The sequence below is a fragment of the Fukomys damarensis genome, unplaced genomic scaffold (genome assembly GCF_012274545.1).
Source record: "Fukomys damarensis isolate Sample0158 unplaced genomic scaffold, DMR_v1.0_HiC HiC_scaffold_33, whole genome shotgun sequence".
NCBI lineage: Eukaryota > Metazoa > Chordata > Mammalia > Rodentia > Bathyergidae > Fukomys > Fukomys damarensis.
In genome coordinates, this window is record NW_022900945.1 from 2,509,863 (window position 1) to 2,532,045 (window position 22,183).

Genomic DNA, 22,183 nt, shown 5'->3' on the forward strand with positions numbered 1-22,183 from the left:
TTTTTTTTTTTTTTTTCCTTTCCTTCCAAATAACACTCCTACTGTTCAGGCTTAAATACCAAAACCTTATGGCTCGCAGAACCAGTGCCAAAACGTCCATCATCAGGAAGACTGCAGAGATAATGGCTCCTGTTGGTCAAATCAGAATAGCTTTGAGCTTTGGTCTCCCCCAGAGGGAGAAGAAGATAAAGGCTGAAGTTCTCTAACACTTACTCGATTTGCTTAAGGTGGATAAAACTACACATAGACCCTTAAGTTCCTAGAGGGTGGGTGACCAACTCAGGAAAAGCTCACAGAATGAAGAGGTTGGCTTGGATCTGCAAAGTCTATGAAATACCCTTTCAAAGACATGGTGAATGTGTTATCTCAAAGCCGGCGCCCTGGTGGCTCATGGAGTTTAGCCTCCTGGGTGGTGGTTACTGTCAGCCTCCCTGGACAGCCAGAGGCCAGGAGGTCCCAGATCTCTCCACCAGCACCTTTCGATCCATCAAGGAACTTGACCCTTGTTGCTGTCCTGTGGGGTGGCCTTTTTTACAGATGAGCAAATGGAAGTCACAGATAACCCTGTTCATAGTCACAAAACTCCTAAGGGTCAGGAACTGGTATTTTAATTCAGGTGTGTGTTTCTACTCCTTAATGGCACATATGAACCTGCTTTTACACAGTGAGGTCGGATAGAGAGGTCACTAGTCTGACAGCAAATACACGAGGTGTGATCAGAAAACATGGTTGATGATTAAATTATAAATAACAGATTTATTGAGGGCTGGGGATTTAGCTCAGTCACTACCGGTCTCGCAAGCAAAAGGTCCTGAGTTCGATCCCCAGTAACCACTCCCCCCAAAAATGATGTATTGAAGTAAAAGACCTATTGCCACGAATCGCCCTCAGAGTCTTGCCCCTTATGTCAAACACACTTAATCCTTCGTCCTCGCCACTTTCTGAAGCAGCTCTGAAAGTCCTGTTTCCTGAGGGTCTTTAGTTGTGCTGTTGTGGCTGCCTTGATGTCCTATATGGATTCGAAACATTCACGGCGATTACTGGCAAATGAAGACATCACACTGTGCCCTCGTCCACCTTGTTCACCGGATCTGGCATCGTGTGACTTCCAGCTGTTCCAGAGAGTCACAATGGACCTGAAAGCGAACGTTTTGAATGGAGCTGCTGCGGGAAGCGGCCAGGATGGTGGGATGACAGTGCTGGAAGTGAAGGGGAGCATTCTGAGTGGGGTGAATGGCAGCGTGCCTTTTCTGTAGCGAGAGTCCACACCCCACACTTGGACAGGTCTTTTCCAGCTCACTGGAAGAATGGGAGGAGGGCAGAATCTGTCTGGGATCCTGTGGGTCAAGGCTGGTGGCCTGGCTTTGACGTCGCTCAGGTGGAGATGCTCACTTAAACTTCAGGCCTTTGGGAAACAATTATTGTGCATCACATCTCAAGGGGAAATTATGGATAAGAAACTTTTCACACAAAATAACCAGCCTTTCTTTAAAAATACGTGGCCTCGGTACGTCATGCTTTTCAGGGAGGTTATTATTCATATTTTAGAATATTTCAGGCTTTTGCTATCAATTAATCTGAGAAGCTGAACATGTGCCTGGTTATCTGAAGGAATGAATCTTAAAGCCGAGAACAGAATTCCTCAGAATCGGCACAATCAGTTAATGAGCTTGCAAATTGAAATGATCTTTGCTGCTGCCCAGGAATGAGTGGCAATTAGTGTCCGGGGACGCCCGGGGAGCCATGTTGCTGTTCACCATGCCAAGAATCCATTCATTTGTCATCAGTCCCAAGTTACGTTCAATCAGCAATTCAAACTCAGGCTGGAAAAACCGAGTGACATATAGTTAACGCCCTGTGAAGTCAGTGTTGTAAAATAAAACCCGCAGTCCTGGCGCTGTTAACTGTGAGCGGCAGTCGGGTGAAGTCGTGAAACTGGGGAATGGAGATGCTGTCAGGGTCAGTCCCTCCCAGCCCTTCTGACCCTTTGCGGCCTTGCTGAGATGCCGCCCACTCCCCAGGTCCCCGAGGCTGGTGTCCGAGCGCAAGGGGCTCCTTCTCTGGCGGCGGGAGGGAGCTGCTATGCGGCTTCCCCAAGCAGAGCCCCAAAACCTTGTCCATTCCTCATCCCTGGCCTCAGCTGCAGGGAACCCCGGTGCAGGTCCCTGTAGCAGCTTGGCCTCAGTTGTGTTTCTTCCTATGTGGGGCTGTCTGTGCTTTGGTTTCACGGTCTGGACTTTGTGCTCTGTAGGATCCCCGCTGTCCTGTCCTGACTACAGCCCCCTCCAAAAACCTCTGCCGTCTATGGCTCGGGATGAAGGAGAAAGGCACCGTCCATGGAGAGGGGCCTGGCTTTTGTCTGCTTTCTCACCTACCTGTTCCTGGGACAGGGAAGCAGGCAAGCTGAGGAGCCTGCATGAAATAATCGTCCCCTTTGTCTGTGCTGCATGTGGCAAGTAAACAGGTTGGAAGTCCCCTTTGCAGAGTCTTGGTGGGTAAACAGTTTGTTCCTGGCCAAGCCCAGCAGTGACAGGATGTGGGCTGCTGTGGCCATTTGGCAGACAGCCACATCTGTCACCAAGGAAGTATAGAAAGCCTGCTTATCTCTGTGAACAGGTGAAGCAGAGGTGAGCTGGGTAAGGTCTGGGGTCACAGACCCAAGCCCTGGGCAGTGCAGGCAGAGTGGGAGGTGTGGGAGCCGTGGTGTTGGTTGGGTCGGGATTTGGGTTCCCATGTGGCGACTTATTGAAGTTCACCTAAGGCTCTGACTCACACGGTTTCTAGTGCCTGCATAGAGTGTGTCATGCTGGAGAGACCAGCAGAGGCAGGCCTAACGTGTAACACATCTGCGCCAAGCTGTAGGGGCAGGGAGGGGGCCAGGGCCCTGGGGACCCGCAAGGCAGCACTAATGTTCTGTAATACGGTGAGCGTGTGTGTGTGTGTGTGTGTGTGTGTGTGTGTGTGCGCGCATGTGTGCGTACTCGTGTACTTAACAGACATAACCTAAGGGAGGTTAGTATAACCCTATTAAAATCATTTAGGATGATGTCGGGGTTTAAATTTTCAAAAACAACAGAAACTGCTTTTGACCATGACAGTCTACTACTACAGAGATTTTAAGTCTTCATAGTGCATTTGAGTTTTTTAGAGTATTGACTTGCATGTTTGCTGTAATGTGATGTTGAAAATTATCTTCTAAGTTTTGTTACCACACAGGACCTGCTGTGGTCAAACACATAGCTTTCTTTTGTCTTGACTTTAAGCGCCTGCATTAAGAGGTGATGTCTGTTCCTAGGACTGTTGCCCATTTGCAAACATGGTCAGCAAAATCAGCAGCAAAGAGTGTTGTTGGTGTTTTCCGTGGGACACCTACAGGGTATGTTAGTCTACATCTGGTGCTGTAAGGAGAAAGTTTATGTGTGATAATATGGGGGCACGTCTGTGTTGTTCTTTCATTGATGTAATATTTAATGTTGATCTTCTGGCCAGAGTTTGAAAGCCAGTGTTCTCCACTGGCCCACTAGTCCACTGTGAAGGCCTCCGGGGTGCGGCTCTGCTTCTGGTCACTGGGTAGCAGGCCAGTTTAGTAAGCTGTGGGGCTACAGACTCTGCAGGGCTTGGAGCGGCCCAGTGCTGCTGTGTGTAATACCACCCTATGTCTCTCCTTTCAGAAACTGAGCTGTCAGTCACTGCGGAGTTAGTGCCTACCTCACCGTGGAACATTTCCAGTGATCTTGACAAAGGTACGCAGCAGGGACACGGGGCCGAGGGGAGGCGCGATGCTCTGGGTGAGCCCTGGCGTGGCCGTCTTCACCGTTGACTGCGGCTCACGTCGCCAGGAGGAAATGGTGGCCAAAATAAATCCCCAGCTTACTTTGAGATCATTTAACATTTAATTACCTGGAATTCTCTTGTTTCTGAAAAGTTTTTTTTTTTTTTTAATTCTTCCTTTCCTTTCTTCTTCTAAAATGTTCCACATGGTAAAAATACTTCAAGATGTGAAATACGGTTGTTTCTGACCTTCCCGACTGCAGCTGATGGATCTTGCTTAGGGGATTGGGCCACCTCGAGCCAGGCTGAGGAGGCCGCGTCTGGTGACCCTCCAGGGGGAGCGTCCCACGTACTCGCTGGTTCCTGATAGAGCACTTGAAGCTCCATGACCGCCTGGCTAATGGAGGTCAGGTTCGCCATGCTTGAGGATGCAGGTTCCTGCTCTGACAATGTGGCCTGGTCTTAATGAGGCCCCTGTGTGCCAAGCACCAGCCCTCCCTGCAGAGATCCTTGTCCCCCACCCTCACTCAGGACGCTGTAAAAACCTGTTTACCAGCCTTTCTGTAGTCCCCTCCGTGGCCGGGCTGTGTCTCCAGTCGGACTCCTCTTGAGCTTCCTGTGCAGATTGGCCTCCACCTTCTGCAGGTCGGCACAGTATCTTTCCTTTATGACTGAGCACAGACATTATATGTCATGAATATGAACTAGAAATAATATTAGCAGTAATGATGAAGATGGATAAGGGGATCTGGAGATGGAGGGGAATAAAAAAGAGTCGTTATGTTCTGTGGTGCTCGCTTCGGCAGCACGTATACTAAAAAAGTTATGTTCTGAGCATGCATGTACCCCACCAAGATGAATGTAGACTTAGGTATAGCAAATATGTCCTGATAAAATAAAACTTCTAGGGCTGGGGATTCAGCTCAGTGGTTCTGCCGCCTGCCTCACAAGCGCAAGTTCGCAAGTTCTATGATTCCTGGTACCCACCCCCAAATCTAAAAAGGCAGCGTGACTCCGACACTTTGTACAGGCCTGCCTGTCCCTCACAGGAAGTGGCCCATGCCCTCTGCAGTCCCACAGTCCTTTTACCTGCTCTGCCTTGCATTCGCTAGATCACATCATCTGCCTCTCCCTCCCTCTGGCCAGAAGTTCCTTGGTAGAATTTTCTTCGGGCTTTCCTTCCTTCCTTTTCGGTCTCTGTCACAGAATCTTGCAGACTCTTGTCCTTAGTCCATTGTGCAGGGGAACGAGGCACATGCCGCTGTGCTCTGGCCCAGGCTCCCCTTGGAGTTCTGCACCCAATGGTAGAGGAGCCCCAGTCCACTTGCTTCTGTGGTCGGCTGTCTTGTCCATTCAGCTTTCCTGGGAGCTGAGTCCTCCCTGAGGGAAGATCTCTCATTTTATGAAACACCAGGGCACACAATTATTTTGCTGGTTATGCTTGATTGTGCAAAATGAAGGGATTTCCCCTTAAATCAAAGAACATTTGTTGTAATTATTTCTGTTGTCATGTTTGATCTGAACATTCTTTTGCTCCTGAAAGATTAGCACTGGGATTTCTGTTATTCCTGTCCATTTCAGGGATCCGCACAGAGCCCAGGAGGCAGAAGTTTTTCAGCAAGTATTTACTGAATCTTTCTAATGGAGAAGAGGAAGTAAATAAGTTAACCAAGTGATAGCTCTGTGTCGGGCCTGGTGCGAGGCACTGTCCACATGTGAACTTAGCTGCAGGCTCCTTACGGCACCACAGAAAACCCTTTCCCTGGCAGGGTGCATTACTGGTTGCGTTCCAGTAGTGGCTGCGTGAGGGCTCGCACCACGAGGTCAGCACAGCTGCCAGGAGGGAGCACAGCCGCAACCTTAGACCAGTGGCCTGAGTGTCAGGAGGGAGTGGATGGTGGGGAGTGGGACAGAGACAGGTCCCAGGTCCCTTTGTCCTTCGGCATGGCTTTTCAGAGCACCTGGGGGACTGCAGGGCCTCTTGGTGTCATCATTTGTAGGAGGTCATTGCAGTCTCATTATTAATTCCCATTTAGAAGCAGACAAAGCTGCTTAATTCACTTATTCATTCACTGAGCAAATCCTTCTTGATTCCTGCTCTAATCTGAGTACAGTTTGAAGAACTGGGATCTATAGAGCCATGTGCAGAAGCTTCCTGTCCTCTGTGAACTCAGAACCGCATGGGAAAGCCTTACATCCAGATGCATGATCAAAGCCTTTGGGTCCCTTTGAGAGACGGAGCTTTTGGGGAACGTCCTCCCCAGTCACAGAAGGATGCCAGAGGCCATAAACAGCGACATGGGCCGTCAGGCTGGTACACAGGAAGGGAAGCCCTGGATTCTGGGGGTTAAGAGCAAGCTCTGCGCTCCAGCCATGACCAGGGAGGTGGGGCTTTCAGCAGAAGGTCCTCTGTAAATGTGGTGAGCGTGGCGCTTCTGAGGGATGGCAGTGTCGGGTGCCACAGCCGTGCTGTGCCAGGCAGAGAGGAGAGCCCCGCTCAAGTGTGAGGTAAGGGAAACCACGCTGAAGCCATGGGATGAAAGTCCGCCACTGGGACCCAATCTCCAACCTCCACAGCACACGGGTGTGGGCTGAGGACTCCTGTCAGGTGCCACGCCAGCCACCAGCCAAAAAGGCAACACAAAAACTTGGGTTAAACTCTCCGACCCCAGCAGTATCAAACCAGCTCATTAAAAATGTCTCAGTATTCTAGTGCATGAGGATCTGTCTCCCACCAAAAGTGAAATTTAAAAAGATCAAAACTAACAGAAGTGGACAGGTCCTGCCAATGTTGACTTTACTTTTAAAATTTATAGTGAACGAAGAGGTGGGGAGACACCAAGAGTCAGCTGACAGAGCAGAGGGAGGGGTACGCACTGTAGGGACTAAAGGCGTGGGTCCCTTTGAGAGCGCACACCTTGGCAAATGTTTCACGGTGACAGATTTGAAAAGAATTGAAAAAAAAAGTTGTGGAAATTAAAAATCCATCAGATGTGTTAATTAGTAGATGAACTCAGCAATTGGTAGATGTACTCAGCTGAGGAGAAAAACAGTGAGCCGAAGGAAGGTGAGATAACACGTGGTTTAGAGAACCGACTGAGGCCAAGGTAGGAACCCCAACTCCACTGCTCATTTCCTGTGTGACTTCCTGGGCTTTGTGGTACTCATTTATAAATGGGATAATAAAAGTGCTACCTCATCTGGCCAGCAAATCTGATAAGCTGTGGAGAATAGTGACAGCTGAGTGTCCCTGTGCAAGGCCCATCTCCTCAGCTGGGCAAACAGAGTCTTCCTTAGCCCAGCACTTTCCCGCTCCTCTTAGCTCACCCCTCATCCTCATCCTTTTCGCGCTGTTTGTTTCACCCGCCTGCCTCCATTTCCCTAAACACAGCATTGCTTTCCAGTCTTTGTGCTTTGCTTGTGTCGGTTCCCTGACTGCCTTGTCCTTCAGCCCATTCTTCTTTGGGCGGCTCTTTCTGTGCTTACACATCACTTTAAACAGTGACGCCAGGGAGCACGCTGCTGCGTGAGACAGGCGCCTTCCCATGTTTGTAGACAGCCTCAGAGGAGATTCAAACTAAACAGATTCCCTCAGCTGCCCCATTGACCACAGTGCCGAAAGTGTGAGGTGATATGTTGCTCCATGTCTGTCTTGATCAACTCCTCACGGTATGGGAGTTATCTCGTCTGTGACTGCTCCTTTGAAGTCAGTCTGTCTTACCCATTGCTGTGTTTTTACTGACAGACACAATGCCTGGTATGCGGTAGGCAACATGGCTTCCAGTCATTTCCGTTCAACTCCAAGCTGTGCTGGTTCATAGCAGCTGTGTGTGACTGACCGTTGGATGCTAGGAACTTGCTAAGCAAGTGGTGTGCATTTATTTGAATGCACGCCACCCTGTAAGGTACAATAAACAGCGGAGACTCATGGGTTTATAGGACTTGGCTGAAGGGTCACAGGCGTGACTGGCAGTGCCAAGATTCTGACCACAGCCTTCAGGTCAAGTCCAAAGATCCATGTGCAGCATGTGGCTGAGTGTGTTGTCTCCCTTGCAGCCATAGTGTGTGGTGGGTCATCCTCACTGAGTAGAGTTGCTTGGCTTGAGAGCTGCCTGGAGATTAGGAAAGCACACCTCTGACTGTGTCTGGGTGGGTCATGGGGTGTGATTTGGGTGCTGCATGTGGTCCCTAGACTCCTTTCTGCTACTCTTCCCTGCCCTGCTCTTCTTCTCCACCACCATGAAGTAAGCAGCTGTGCTCTCTCACACACTTCCACTGTGATGTTCCAGGTGACCATGGCCTGACTCCCCAGGAACCGTGAGCCAAATTAAAGTTCTCTTCCCACAGGTTGTGGGTGTTTTTTTCCTAGTGCCAGGAAAAATGACTGATACAGAGAGGCAGTAAAATAAAATCCATTTCTTGGTATGCTTCAATGCCTTCCTGTTCTTCCGGCTGCTCTGTCCCATCAATCCATCCCACCGCGGTCTTCAGGCTCACCCCAGTCCCGGTTTTCTGTTCAGTCAGTTTCCTGCCTATCCTTTTCAAACAGGACATGAAATGTAGGAGACCAGGCACCCTGGGAAGAGCCCTCAAAAGCTAACTGATGGGTCAAGGAAGTAATTTCCGAAACAAATGCTTCAGCGACAAGTACCGCCTGGAATACATCGATTATCGATTATAGGGCCCAGCCTTGGCTTCACTCTGGGGTGCTGGGGTGGCACAAGGGCCTCTCTCTCTCCTCCTGTGTTCAGTCACAGGAGACCTCTACAGTAAGCCAGATGTTTCTTTTGGAGAAAGGTCTGGGTATTGACCTGGAGATAGAAGAAAGGGAGTGAGCCTCGGACTTTTGAAGTCCTACAAGGTCTGCTACAACCAGTAGTTCTCTGTTTTGTTTGTCTAGGTTTGGGAGTAGTTTGGTTTGATTTTTGGTTTTTACATAAAGCACTGGCCTTGACCAGCTTAGGGATTTAAGCATGGTAGGGACGGGATGTGTGTAGCTCCTGTGTGGGCTGAGGTCCCACGATGCACCTGTGGAGCGTGGTGTCTGTGTCTTTGCATGAGGGTGTCTTCCTAGCTGGGAGCAGGTCTGTGCTCCTGTCTGCCTGTGACAGACAGCTGTCTGCCTGGCTGCCATAGCAGGTACAGCCTTGACTCAGCCCCCGGCTCATGCCCTCCTACCAACCTTCACTGTCAGGGCCGTGACCGAGTTCTCCGGTTCTGGAGTAGTTGCTGCCCGTGGACCCACTCTGATCCCTGGTTTGTTCTTGGCCTCCAGCTGGTCCACCCCGATGGTATTGATTCTCTCTTCATCCTGGTAGAGTAGCTGGGTCCCTTTGCTGTGTGCCTCGTGGTAGAAACCTAGAGCAGTGGCGGGGGGCTGACTGTCCCCTGGACCTGGATCCCTGGCAGTTCCTCCAGCCTTGTGTTCCAGCTTCAAACCTGGTAGCAGGTTTGAAGAGTTCCCGAGGCAGCCATGTGGTATTTCAGACCCCAGTTCAGCAGTGGGGCCTTAAGCAGCATAGTGTTAATAGCATTGTTCTCCAAAGGACGTCTTTCTGTCATTGTCAGCTACCAAGGTGCTCGGAGCCTGTGCGACTTTCCTCAGAGGACGGGAAAGGCGACGGCGCTCCGAGGGCCAGTGTAGGGACTAAGACAGAGAGGTGCTGCCTAGTAGTCCTGCCCCACTGACACCTGCCTCTTTGCCAAGAGCAGGCCATCTGATCTCCGGGAGGAGCAGACAGGGTAAAGGCTGTGGTCCTGGGTCAACTCACCCACCAGGTCGGTGACCAGTCAGGTGTGTCCTGGGCCTCAGTGTCCCCACCTGAAAGGGCCACCTCCATCCTTTCCCGGTGCTTTCCCCGTGACCGGGTCCAGTACAGTGGCCAGCACCCACCAGCAGCCGTGGAGCACAGAGAAACATCGCTGCTTCAAAATGAGATGTAATAAGTGTAATGCGCGTTGGATTTCGAGCCCTTAATCTATATTTTTAAATCTATCAATGATTTTGATATTGATTATATATTGGAATGGCAGTATTTTGATACGTTGCATTAATTGAAATTTATTATTAAAATAATTTACCTGGTCCTTTTTAATGTGGCTACTGCACAATTTCAGATTACACATGTGGCTTGGACTTGTGGTTCCCAGTGTATTTGGGAAGCATTCGCTTTCCTGAACCCGCCTTGGATAAATCTCCTCATCTGTGTGTCCTCCCTGTGGCCTGAGATGCTCTCAGAGCCACTACAGTTACAGGCTTAAGGTACTGGCTACTTTTAGAAAAAGAAGCATTTTTTAAAACTGGTTTTGTGTGAGCATAATGGTTTAAAATAAAGTTCTTTACATGTAGGAATTATCATCACTAATTATAACCTGATCACTAACTCTCAGAGAAAGGCAATAAAGCAGTATCTGAATTAATCTCCATCTGGGGCGAGAAACACGGGGGTTGGCAGGCAGCCAGGGACTATGGTTTGGTAATGGTTGGGGCACAGGACAGTAGTGGAAGCACCAAACACGCCGGGCACCCCAGCCGTGGGTACTGGTCAGGCTGGGCACACAGGGCCCTCATGAACCGGCCATTGCCTCTGTCACCTTTTAACATTTTTATTCATGTGTATGATTTTACAAAATACCGGGTGTTGAGTTGGCATTTTCATACATGCATGTCACATATTTTGGTCAGATCCAGCCCGATTGCTTCTCCTTGGAACTTCCTGTGTGTTCTGCTCCCCACCCGGCTGCAGGGCTCTCTCTGGCTCCCCCTAGGAGGCCCAGCCATGTCCTTGGCAGTTTCCTCCCACTCTTGCCTCTTCCGAGTCCTCTTCCCTTGCTCTTTGGTCATGGCTTCACTGAATCTTTTCCTCACCGACCAGAGTCACTCTCCCCATTAGTTTTCCTTGCCTTTATAGCATTATTTTAAAAAATAGGTCTAGGCCTGGAGGCAGTGTGAGGAACACTCAGATAGGAAAGCAGGGACCCAGGTATCTGGAAATTGGGGAGATGCCTGCCAACACTGTTGTACGCACTTCATCCTCGCTAAAGATAGCTCTTGGTCCCTTCGCCTGGGAAATCAGCTCCTTTTCAACCCAGCAGCTTTCTCTCTGGAGCCCTGTTGACCCTCTGTACCTGACCGTTCTATTCCTTCTTGGGAAAGAAACCTTCACAAAGAGGGGTCCGGAGATCTGCCGTAAAATAGCAGGCGCGCCATCTTGAGTCCTCAAAGCCCGTTCAAGGGGAGCGGCCGGCACCAGGCGCCTTGGCCTTTGCTCTCTGTGTCTTTCCAGCTGCAGCCCCGGGCACCCAGTCTCTCAGGGCTCCTTCCTCCCTACCTGCTTCTCCAGGGAGGGAGGTGATGAATGAGGGCGGGGTGTCGGCCTGTGGGAGGAGCCAGCTCTTTCCCCTCAGCAAACCCCACCCTGGAAAGCGAGCAGCTCTCACGCAGCTCGGAAGCGCCAGGCTCCTGTGTCTGCCATTTGGAATTGTAGATATTTATCTCCCGCTAGCGTGGGTCTCAGATTCCTTACTGCCCTGCTACCACTGTTCAATACTTTCTGGCCAAGACAAGGTGCATTTTTGGACTCATGAATAATCAAGAGTCAGCAGAGTTTTTTACTTTCCGAGGCTCTTTTTTCCCTGCCTGTTGATCTTCTGGTTTGATTTAAACCCACTTCCTTCTCTGGGAAGCTCGAGGCTAGGCCCACCGCCTCAGAAATAGCCTCAGGTTTGGCCTTGGGCCGGGCAGAAGCTGGGCCCCGCTCCCCAGGATCACAGAAGGCCTTTCCAGCCCTGGACCTGTGACTGGCCAACCCCGGCCTGCAGACTGCGGGGCTGGAAGGAGGAGGTGGTGCAGCTCGCAGGGCTTCTCCTCTTCCTCACCATGGCTTCTGCTCTTGGTGCTGTCCTGTTTTGGCCTCTGTGCACACTTTATTTGCTCTCAGGAGAATCTGCTGCGTGGCTCTCCTCTTCCTCTAAGACCCCACCCAGAGCTCTGCTGCCTCCGGGAAGCTCCTCAGGGCTCCACCTTCGGTCTCCTGCTCTCCTCTCTTCCTCGCCTTCTCCCTTCCCTTGCCCTTCTCTTGGGAAAGAGGTATTTCTGGAGCGTCTTCATTTGTTCCAGGCAGCGCCTCCTGGGTCCCCTCCCTTCATCGCGTCACCAGGAAGAGTGCTCGGTGAGGCTGGGCTGGGGCCTCTGGAGGCCAGGGGCTGGGTCTTGTGCATCTCGGTGGCCCACACACTGGCCGGCCCAGGTGTTTGAACAGAGCCGTGGGTGGCGCCCCCTGGAGCCTGGGGACTGAAGTCATCCTGGCGGTTCTCCTCCCCCGTGGCAGTGTTGGACTCCCTGGAGGGTCCTGCAGGCTAGGCCCCAAGTCTCCACCTGGCCGCTGTCCCGGTGCCCGCCAAAGCTGGAGACCCAAGTACAGCAGGGGTGGTTGGCCTGAGGGACTTCAGGAACAGCCACCCCACGTTCTGACTGCCTGGTGCCGGGGTGCAGTCTGAATCCGAGTGGAGGCTCCCTGGTGAGTGTACCGGCCGGAAGAGAACCGTGTCCCGGGCTCGCAGTGAGGAGGCCTTGGCTGCATTCACGTTTTGTGGTGAAGTCCAGGTTCCAGAAAGTTGAGCTGCCTAGAGTGGGAGGATGCTGGTCTCCGCAGTTCCTGTCTGTACTGAATGCAGCGAAACACTGAAAAGGCTCCGTTCACACCCATAGATGTGCAGAAGGAAAGACCCGTGTTGATAAGCACATACGTTTTCAATGCCCGGATGTGCTGGCACAGCTCCAGTGCCTTGCCCATGTGGACAGCCGTGGAAGGAAATCTCCCTACCTGGAGAAATGACGCCAGTGGCGCACCACGAAGTGATCCTGGCATTTACGGGATGGTTGCCCTTGACCCTCGTATTGCTCCAGGGAGAGCTGTGTATCGGACAAGTGCCTTAGGCACGAATGCCCGGGGGTGGTCCCTGAGGTGCGTCCCTGTCCCGATGCTGGACGCCTGTGAGCTCTGCCTCACTTGGAAATGTGGTTTGCATGTGTCTTTGAGGGTCTTGAGGCCACCCAGCAGTCTCTGAGTAACCAGAGTCCTGTAGGACAGCAGGGAGGGGAGCCCTCCAGGCCCAGCAAGGGTCAGAGTGGGCACACTCCTGCTCCAGAAGGCCTGGAGCCCCCAGAAACCCAACGGAGCAGGGAATGGGGTCCACCCAGAGCCCATGGAGGAGCGGGCCCTGCCGGACTGGGGGCTTGTAGCCTCAAGAACCGTGAGAGAACAGATTTTTGTTGTTTTAAGCCCCCAAATTCATAATAATTTGTGGCAGTGACATCAGTCAGGTAAGCGGTTCACCCAAGTCACAAAGCAGAATTCAAACCCCACGCCCTGAACCAGGTCATGACCTCAAAGCCAAATTGACATCCTATCGCGCAGGAAGGCTGAGACAGGAGGCTGGACTCGGATTCTGGGACACCACAGACACTCACCGTGCTGAGCCCTGCCCGGGGCAGGCGGACTGTGGGGCGCGGAGCACAGAAACAGCTTCACTCGCAGAAACTGCGATTTCGTGGAAGGAAGAAACATCACATACTTGCTCTCACCGCATGGGTGCACTACAACCCAGTAACTCCGGGACGGTGCCGCTCTGAGCTGCCTGAGGACTGGGTCTCAGCCTCGGCTGGGGATGCCACTGCAGGGTTCCACATCCTACTCCCCCTGGGCTGCTCCTGGGTGGGGGCCAAGTGCATCCCAGGCCTGGGAGCTTGCAAGGCGGGCCAGGCCCACACAGGGGATGGCAGGGACAGTGCAGACCCAGGCTGCTGCCCAGACCTCAGGGTGGGTGCCAGAGTGGCCCTGCCGAGTCAGGCTGGGCCTCTGCATTTCTGTGCCCGGCCCACCGTTACCGCTGAGTTCCGAAGGGTTTTCTCCGAGCGGTTCCTTCCAGTCAAGGCCCGAGTCATCCCGCAGCTCACCTGCCTGGAAAGCTGCCCTTGGCCTTCAGAGTGGGAAGCCATGCTCTGGGTCTCCCACCTCCAGCTGCTACAGCGAGGACCAACTGACCCTTTTCATGGGGCCAGAGTTAGGCTTAACTGTCCCTGGCCCTTGCTGTATGGTTGTATAGGATTCAGTTTCTTGCCAGTGACATTCACTCATCTATCTTCTCCCTTTGTGGCTCAGGCTGGCCTTGAACTCTTGGTGACCCTCCTGCCTCAGCCTCCCTAGTACTAGGATCACAGGTGTGCACATCCCGTCTTCTGGATTGAGAGAGGGGCTCCTCCCAAGGGGAGACCAAGTCTTGCGTCCACTCAGTCATTCAGCACATTTTTACTGACTGCCAGCTTTCCAGGGGGTTAGCGGGACCCGTGTGGGACCACTGACTGCTCCACGGATACCCTGGAAGGAGGCCCATTGGGTCTGTGTGTGGACGGGAACACTGGCAGAAAGGCACAGGAGTGAAAGCTGGGTTTTTCTAGCTACCAAGTGCACATTGGCAGTGACTTCCAGTGTGAAGCTGACCCCCACGTGAGAGGGAAGAAAGGATTTTAAGGGTCAGGGATTTGGCTCCATGGTACCATCACCTGCCTCTAAGTGCAAGGGTCCGAGTTCGATACCCCATACCAAAAAAAAAAGGATTCTAAGCCTTTTAGCTGATTAGATACGCTTTCTGGAGGAGGATATTATTAACTACTTTGGGTGGGTGGTGATTTTTATTACTTATGTTTTGTTTGTAATTTCCATATTTTCTTCAATAAATATCCTACCCTCAGCCGGGGATTTAGCTCAGTGGTTCGGTGGCCTGCCTTGCAAGCACAAGGACCCGAGTTCAATCCCCGGCACCAAATAAATAAATAAATAAATAAATATCCTACCCTCTTGGAATCAGATAAAAATAAGTAAAATACCCAAGAAAACTCGTGTACAATTTCAAAATCATTGAAAGCAGGTACTCAGACAAATACGTGTGTGCCGATGTTCATGGCTTCACTACTGACAGTGGGCAGTGGACAGTGGTAGAAACATGTCCGTGGCTGCCACAGTGGTAATCCTTGTGTATGTAGGTTTGCAGTGGAGTACTATTCAGCCACGAAAAGGGGAACGTTCAGATACATGGATAAGCCTTAAAAACATTATGCTAATGAGCAAAGCCAGACCTGGAGGGTCCTTAGGTGTCTTATTCCATTCACGTGAATATCTATCTACTGGAGGAAAAGGTGCAGAGGCAGAAACTGGGGAGGTGGACATGGATGCAGTGGTTCTACAACATTGAATGTGCAGTTACTCGATGCTCCTGCAGTAGGGTGGTTAATTTTAGGTGAAGTGAATTTTGCCAAAGAAAACAAAAGCAAGAATATTCTAAATAAATAAAATAGTTGCATTGATAAGCTGTGGTACTGCTCTTTTGTGCAGGGAGGACTGTGGACATTGATTTAACATCTCCTCGCTGCTTTGACTTAGCCAGAGCTCGGCGTGCCCACTAACCACCTGAGTGATCTCGGGCAGGTCACTGCACGCAACCCACACATCTGAACTGCCCGCTGTTGCACAGGACAAATGGCATCCCCTGAAATTGGCCCCAGATCCAGTATGCTTTGCAAACTATAAAGTGAATTGGACATGTGTTTGTAGTCTTGGTGTTTACATTACGAAACAGCAGGAGATCTGAAATCCTCTGTAACCATTCGCCAGACATGTGTGTTCAAAGAACTATGTGGGCTGGGCCTGGGGAGGTGCATTTGTCCAGGAGGCTGAGGCAGGAGGACCCCTCGAGCCCAAGAGTTTCAGACCACCCTGGGTAACATTCCAAGACCCTAGTTCAAAAACAGACCAACAAAGAAAAATGCAAAAACAAAACAAAGGAACCTGGAGAGAAGAGGGTGACATCTTAGAAACGTATGCGTTTAGAGACAAGGATTTCTGTTATTGATATTCCTGTTTTTCGTCTGTGGATGTTTTGTTGCTGTTGTTTGTCTTTTTTCCATTAGAATAAATCATAGTCAGGTAGAAGTAATGTTTGGGATGCAAGCAGGGAAAGGATGAGTTCATGGAAAACCACTTTCAAAAGCAAAACATTTTTATTGGAGAAAGTCTGGAGCGTGAAATGAAGCCAGAATTGCATCGCTGTTCCCATGCGTCCTTTTCGCTGTGTCCTGCTCATGTCTGTGTACACGTGTACGGACACACTCGGCCTCCTCTCCGGTAGATGGCGCTCGTCTCAAAACCCCAGCCGCTCTCCGAGTTGGATGAGTACAGCAGCACTCTCAGCCATATGAACTGTGCTCCACGGTAGACGTGTTTAGTGATGTGTGAGACCTATCTCATTGCTGAGAAGTTAGGGTAATTCCAGTTTGCTATTATAAATAATACTGTGGTGAAAAATACCTTCCAAGGCCTCGGCCAGTACCTGGCTTAGGAAGTTGCCTGCTCCCTGCTGCCCGCAGAAATCTGTCTGCATATTTATGCCCCTGGCAACAGCCTGCAGACCACCTTCCCTTCTGGCACGGTCATTTTCTTAGTCGCTGTCAGGTGTTTGTCGAGCCATAGTCTCACTATGTAGTTGAGGCTGGCCTTGAACTCACTATGTAACCCATGCTAGCTTTGAACTTCTGGCAATCCTCCTGCCTCAGCCTCCGGAGTGCTGGGATCACGGATGTGCACTACCATGACTGCTAGCCACTGTCAATTGTAACAGAGAAACTAGCATACAATGTTATCATACTTGCAGTTTTTTCTTGATAGCTAGGGTTGAATTTTTTTGTTTAGCACCAGTGTTTTTCTCCAATAAATATTCAGTCCTTTTTCTCATTCTATGATGTATTTATCTGACTTTTGATTTGGAAATTTTTTATTTTTTTTACTAGTTTAACATTTAATTTTGTGATATGTGCATATTTTAATATGGAAGAATTTTATTTCTCTGAAATGAAGTCTTTCACTTTGGCCCTTTTTGGTTCTATCTTTGGTGCTGGGCTTAGGAAAGCCCTCCATTTTTTTTTTTTTTTTTTTTTTTTTTTTTTCCCAATTGAACTCCGGTCCTTGTGCTTGCAAGGCAGGCCACCGAACCGCTGAGCTAAATCCCCAGCGTGAAAGCTTTTTAATAAGATAAGATCCAAGTTGAGTCTTTGTGATATTTCCTGTGTGACCGTGGTTTTGTTCATAAAGTCTTTGCCTACACATGTCTTCAAGAGTTCTACCTATTCTGTCCTTCAGCAGATTTACTGTTTTTGTTTTAATATTTAAATCTTTGATCCATTTCAATTTTAATTTAGTACATGGTGAAAGATACAGGTCTAGTTTTAATCTTCTCCATGTGGAAAGCCAATTTTTCCAGCACCATTTATTAAAGTTCTATCTTCCAGTGAGGGTGTTTGGCTCCTTTGTCAAAGACAAGGTGGCTGAGTATGTCTGGAGTTGTTTCTACATCTTCTAATCTGTTCCATTGATCCTTGGGTCTGTTTTTTGTTCACGTGTTTGCTTGTTTTTATTTTTGCTAGTACCATGGTGTTTTTATCTCCGTAGCTGTATGGTATAATTTCAAGTCAGGAATTGTGATGCCTTCTGCCTTGCCTTTGTTGCCTAGAGTTGCTTTTGCTGTTCTAGATCTCTTCTGGTTCCGAATGAATTTTAGGATTGTTTGCTTTAATTCTGTGAAATATGCTGTTGGGAATTTGATTGGGATTGTAGTAAATCTATATAACAGTTTTGGAAGTATGGCTATTTTGGCCATATTGGTATTTCCTGTTCAAGAATAGGGGATATCTTTCCATTTGCTGATATCCTCAATTTCCTTTTTCAGAGTACATGTAGTTTTCATTTGTTAGATTGATTCCTGGACATTTCCTTTCTTTGGGTGCTATTGTGAAAGGTGTTGTTTCCCTAATTTCTCTCTCAGTGAGTTTGTTATTTGTGTATAGGAATGCTATTGACTTTTTAGTGTCTACTGTATCCAGCTACACTACTGAATTTGGTTATTGAATCTAGAAGTCTTTGGTGGAGTTTTTGGGGTTTTCTATGTAGACTACCATATCATCCACGAATAATGGTTATTTAACTTCTTCCCTTCCTAGTCTTATTCTTTGTATTTATTTCTCTTGTCTAATTGCTCTGCCTAATGTTTCCAGAACTGTATTGAATAACAGTGGTGATAGTGGACATCCTTGTCATGTTTCTGATTTTAGAGTGAAAGCTTTCAGTTTCTGTCCATTTAGTATAATGTTGGCTGTTGGTTTCTCATACATGGCTTTTATCAGATTGAGATAAAGACCATCAATTCCAATTTTCTGTGGGTTTTTTAAAATCATGAATAGGTGTTGGACTTTGTCAAGTGCTTTTCATGCATCCAGATGATCATATGGATTTTTACCTTGTCTCTGTTAATATGGTATATTATATTTGTTGGTTTGTGTATGTTGAACCATCTCTGCATCCCTGGGATGAAATGAATCTGGCTTGGTCATGGTGTATAACCTTCTTGATGATTTGATGCATTTTGTTTGCCAGTAACCTATTGAGAATTTTTTTAAATTAATTTTATTGGTACATTTACTGTAAATAATATGTCATTCATTGTTGGAAATCTGTACCTGTACATAATCCATCTTGGTTCTTTTTTTTTTTTAATTTTATTTAGTTTATTGGTACATTTTAGGGATACAGTACAGTTACATCCATTGTTGGGATCATGTACCTTTACATGGCAAGTCTTGATTCTCATTTTTTCCCCTTACCTCTGCCCTCCCTTCACCCCCTCCTCCCCTCCCCATCTACAAACACTTTATTTTCATCTTTTCATTCTCTCACATTTTTTTCTTTTCCCTTTTTGTTCTTCCCCTACGCATCACACTATTGAGAATTTTTGTATATATCTTATTTAGGAAGATCGCCATACATTTTTTTATTGGATCCTTCTCTGGTTTTGGTGTCAGGGTAATGCTTGCTTCAGGAACAAATTTGGGAGTATCGCTTCCCTTTCAGTTTCATTTAAGAGTTTGAGAAGTAGTGGCATTAGGTCTTCTCTAAATTTCTTGTAGAATTCAGCAGTGAATCCATCAGTACCTGGGCTTTTTTATATCTTCATGATTCAGCTTTGGTAATTCCTATATATCTAGCAATCTGTCCATTTCTTCTGTGTTTTCCACCTTATTAGAGTACAGATTCTTGAATTAGGTATTGGTAATCTGGATTTCTGCACTATCTTTTGTGATTTCATCCTTTTCATTCCTAATTGCGTGGATTTGAGTCTTTTCTTTCCTTTTTCTTGCTAAGGGTTTTTCAATTTTTTTAATCTTTCAAAGAACCAGCTCTGATTCATTGATTCTCTATATTGCTTTCTTAGTCTCAATTGCATAGATTTCTGCTGTGATATTTATAATTTCCTCCCTTGTACATCCTTTGGGCGTGACTTGCTTTTCTTTTTCTAGAAGCTTGAGGTTCAACATTAGGCTGTTTATTTGAGCTCACTCTGTTTTTCTGAAGTGGAAATTCACCAGTATAAATTTCCCTCATAGGACTGCTATCATTATATCCCATAAGTTCTGGTATGTTGTATTAGCATTATCATTTAATTATAAAATTGTCTAATTTCTTCTTCAATTTTATCTGTGACCCACTGGTTTTTCAGGTTTCCATGTGCTTCCCATGGTTTCCACTGGTTTTCATATGTTTATGAAGTTTTTGTGGTTTCTTTTGTCCTTGCTTTCCATTTTCATTGCACTGTGGTCTGATAATATGCCTGGAATAATTTCCACACCTTTGCATTTACTTAATCATGTTCTATAAGCTATTTTGGTCCATTTTGGAGACTGTCCCATGTATCACCGAGAAGAATGTGTATTCTGATGTTGTGAAGTGGAACATCCTTCGAATTCAGGGTGCATCTCCACTGTCACTGGTAGACATAGTGGGCAGACAGAGCCCATATCCATGTTGATTCATCCCAGCAAGCCAGCCATAGATTTACAGCAGGGTAGTGAAAAGCTACAAGCTATACTTTAGATCCATTGAAGTTCAGGTTGGTTTCTGTGAAATTGGAACTCAACTTGTTCGGCCTACAACACTCCCTGTGCCTCCTGCCAGCTTGAACTCAGCTCCCTTCCCACACTGAGCTTGACTCTTTGACCTCCTACCAATTTGAATTGAGTTACACCTTACCCTTATACTGGGAGCCAAACCATAGCTGCTCTGAGTTCCAAGCTCAGTTGCCCCATCTCCAAAGTGGGGACCATCTGGTTGCCATCTCCTGGAGGATGTCCGAACCCAAATAACTTGACAGCTACTGCAGTCTACTGTGTCCACTGCTGTGTTCCGCTGGTAAGTTTCTCTGTGGAGGCCTCTGAGGTCACCAGTAGTCACCATGCATCTGCAGGTTCTAGCTGCGCTTCCCACGAAGCAAGTCAGGCTCAAGGAGAAAGCATTGCTTTTCACCTCCTTCTTCTGGGTTGAGGCCTCTATCATCACCCTCCCTGTGGGCTTCAGTCCTCACTTTAGATCTTTGCTAGGTCCTGGGGATCCACTTCCCTCCTTCTTTTCCTCACATTGCTGTATTCCAGTGTCTAGACACCAAATATTGGAGAGGCTGTTTCTCTGCTGTTTACCACTCCACCATCTTCCTGGAGGTAAATTTTATAAGAATGAATTCAAAGAGATAACATTAACTGTCTTGCAGGGAATGGAAAACAGAAAGTGCCTCAGGTACAGCAGTGAATATCTCTGCATATGTGATCTCTGGCCACAGTCCCTGCTCCCAGAGTCAGCACACAGCAGATGGCAAGTTCTGCCTTTTTGAAGATGAAAGAAACAGTCATTTCTGTTTTCTTAAAGATGTTAGAAGTGGTCATTTCTTTTTCAGAGTCTGAATTTCACTGTATCATAGCCCCAGACCTTGAGAGGGGAGAAAGTTAACCAAAAGCCAGTGTTGATTTCATCCACACCCTAAATGCAGAGTGTCTCCAAATGAGGTGACCCTTGGGGGCTGCATAATCCAGCCTTCCACCCAGTACATGCCTCCCTTCCACCTCCATGGTGCTCCGGGGCTCTACAGGAGCTGACTTATTCTTTGGAAGAAGCCCTAAAGTTGGGAAGTCTTTCTGAACCCTGGGCTTGCTGGTCATCCTCACACCTCCATGTCCTGTTTCCTTGCCCTGTCCTCAGTTCTCTGGACTCCTTATTTGGTGTGCCTGGATTTCTGCCCCGGTGCTCCAGCTGTTTGCCTCAGGTAAAGTACTTAACTTCTGCAAGCCCCTGTTCTACTTCTCTGATTTCTATCTAGATGTTCCCCCAAAGCTTCAGGTGCTCATGTACAGGGCTCTTGGAAGGCAACTGGTTGATGGGGATTGGTAGCTGACTTGCCTTATGGTCACTGGGATGTAGCCTGGACGGTTTTACCTCCCTCCCCAGCTTCTCCCTTCACACTCTGCTTCCTCTTCTGTGCCATTTTCCTGCACCAGGCCAGCGCCTTGGAGCCAGCCAACTGGACTGAAAAGTGAGCCGAAATAACTCCCTTTAGCTTGCAGGTGTTGAGTATGTGTCTGAGCAACAAAGAACAGAATCACTACATTTATCGTCTATAGAATGGAGATTAGAAGATGTGTAGGAGGAGACTTCTCATGTTGAGACAAACATCAGCCTCTGCTCCACTTCCCCGTGCATTGTGTGTGGTCCTTTCGGATGTGAGGACAACTCAGTCAATACACATTTTCCTTTGGTTCTCAGTTTCTAAGGTGTTTGCACAGTGTTTGAAACAGTGTCTTATAGCCTTGTTTCTGACTAATAAATACGGCCCAAATAAATCTCTAGGTTAATCTGTGGACACCCTGAGAGACGTACAAGGCTCACCATCAGGGTCATAACATGTCGATGCTAACAATCTTGTCATGAAACCTACTGTTGCACAGATGCATCCTTGGAACTTCCAGTGTTCCCTTTAACTTTGCATAAAATGAAGAATGCCCTTGGTCATAGGAAGAGCAGTTGGTGTATGGACGTCTCGGCTTCATGACTGCTTTGAGGATGAGGGGAGGCTGAGTCTGGTAGACTGGTGTTGTTAGGATTGTATCCCTATGCAACCTCTTCTTTCTCTAGCTACCCAGTTTCATCCTAGCTTGTTTTCCAGATCCTACCCATACCTCTGTTCTGCTGTTTCATTTTTTGCATCCAGAACTCTCAGCTGCTGAGAGTCATCATCTTATTGCTGAACTTCTGGTAAGCTCACTAAATCTCCTGTGAGTTACAGGATTTGACATTTATGTGCATCTCTCTTTTTCTTTAAGTTTATTGTGTAATCAATATTTTGTGTCTTAGTATTCACTTTAAAATATTCTCTTTACACTGTTATTTTTATCATATTATTTGTTGTTATCTTTAGCATACCCGACTTGGTTCTTGTATTGGTTAGGTTTTTCTAGAATAGGTTCAAAAGAAATATATATCTA

At 48.1% G+C, this 22,183-nt stretch overlaps 1 protein-coding gene across 5 annotated transcripts in view; it reads left to right on the forward strand.

Annotated features, from left to right (window-relative positions):
* Positions 1-22,183, forward strand: part of Ror1 (receptor tyrosine kinase like orphan receptor 1) — a 291,697-nt gene that overhangs the window by 156,205 nt on the left and 113,309 nt on the right. For 4 of the 5 annotated variants that reach the window (XM_010605068.2, XM_010605070.2, XM_010605071.2 and 1 more), the window contains one exon: positions 3,672-3,743. The exons of the other annotated variant lie outside the window; for it this stretch is intronic. In XM_010605068.2, the coding sequence (XP_010603370.1) occupies positions 3,672-3,743 (72 nt within the window). The remainder of the gene's footprint in view (positions 1-3,671; positions 3,744-22,183) is intronic. 5 annotated transcript variants of the gene reach the window in all.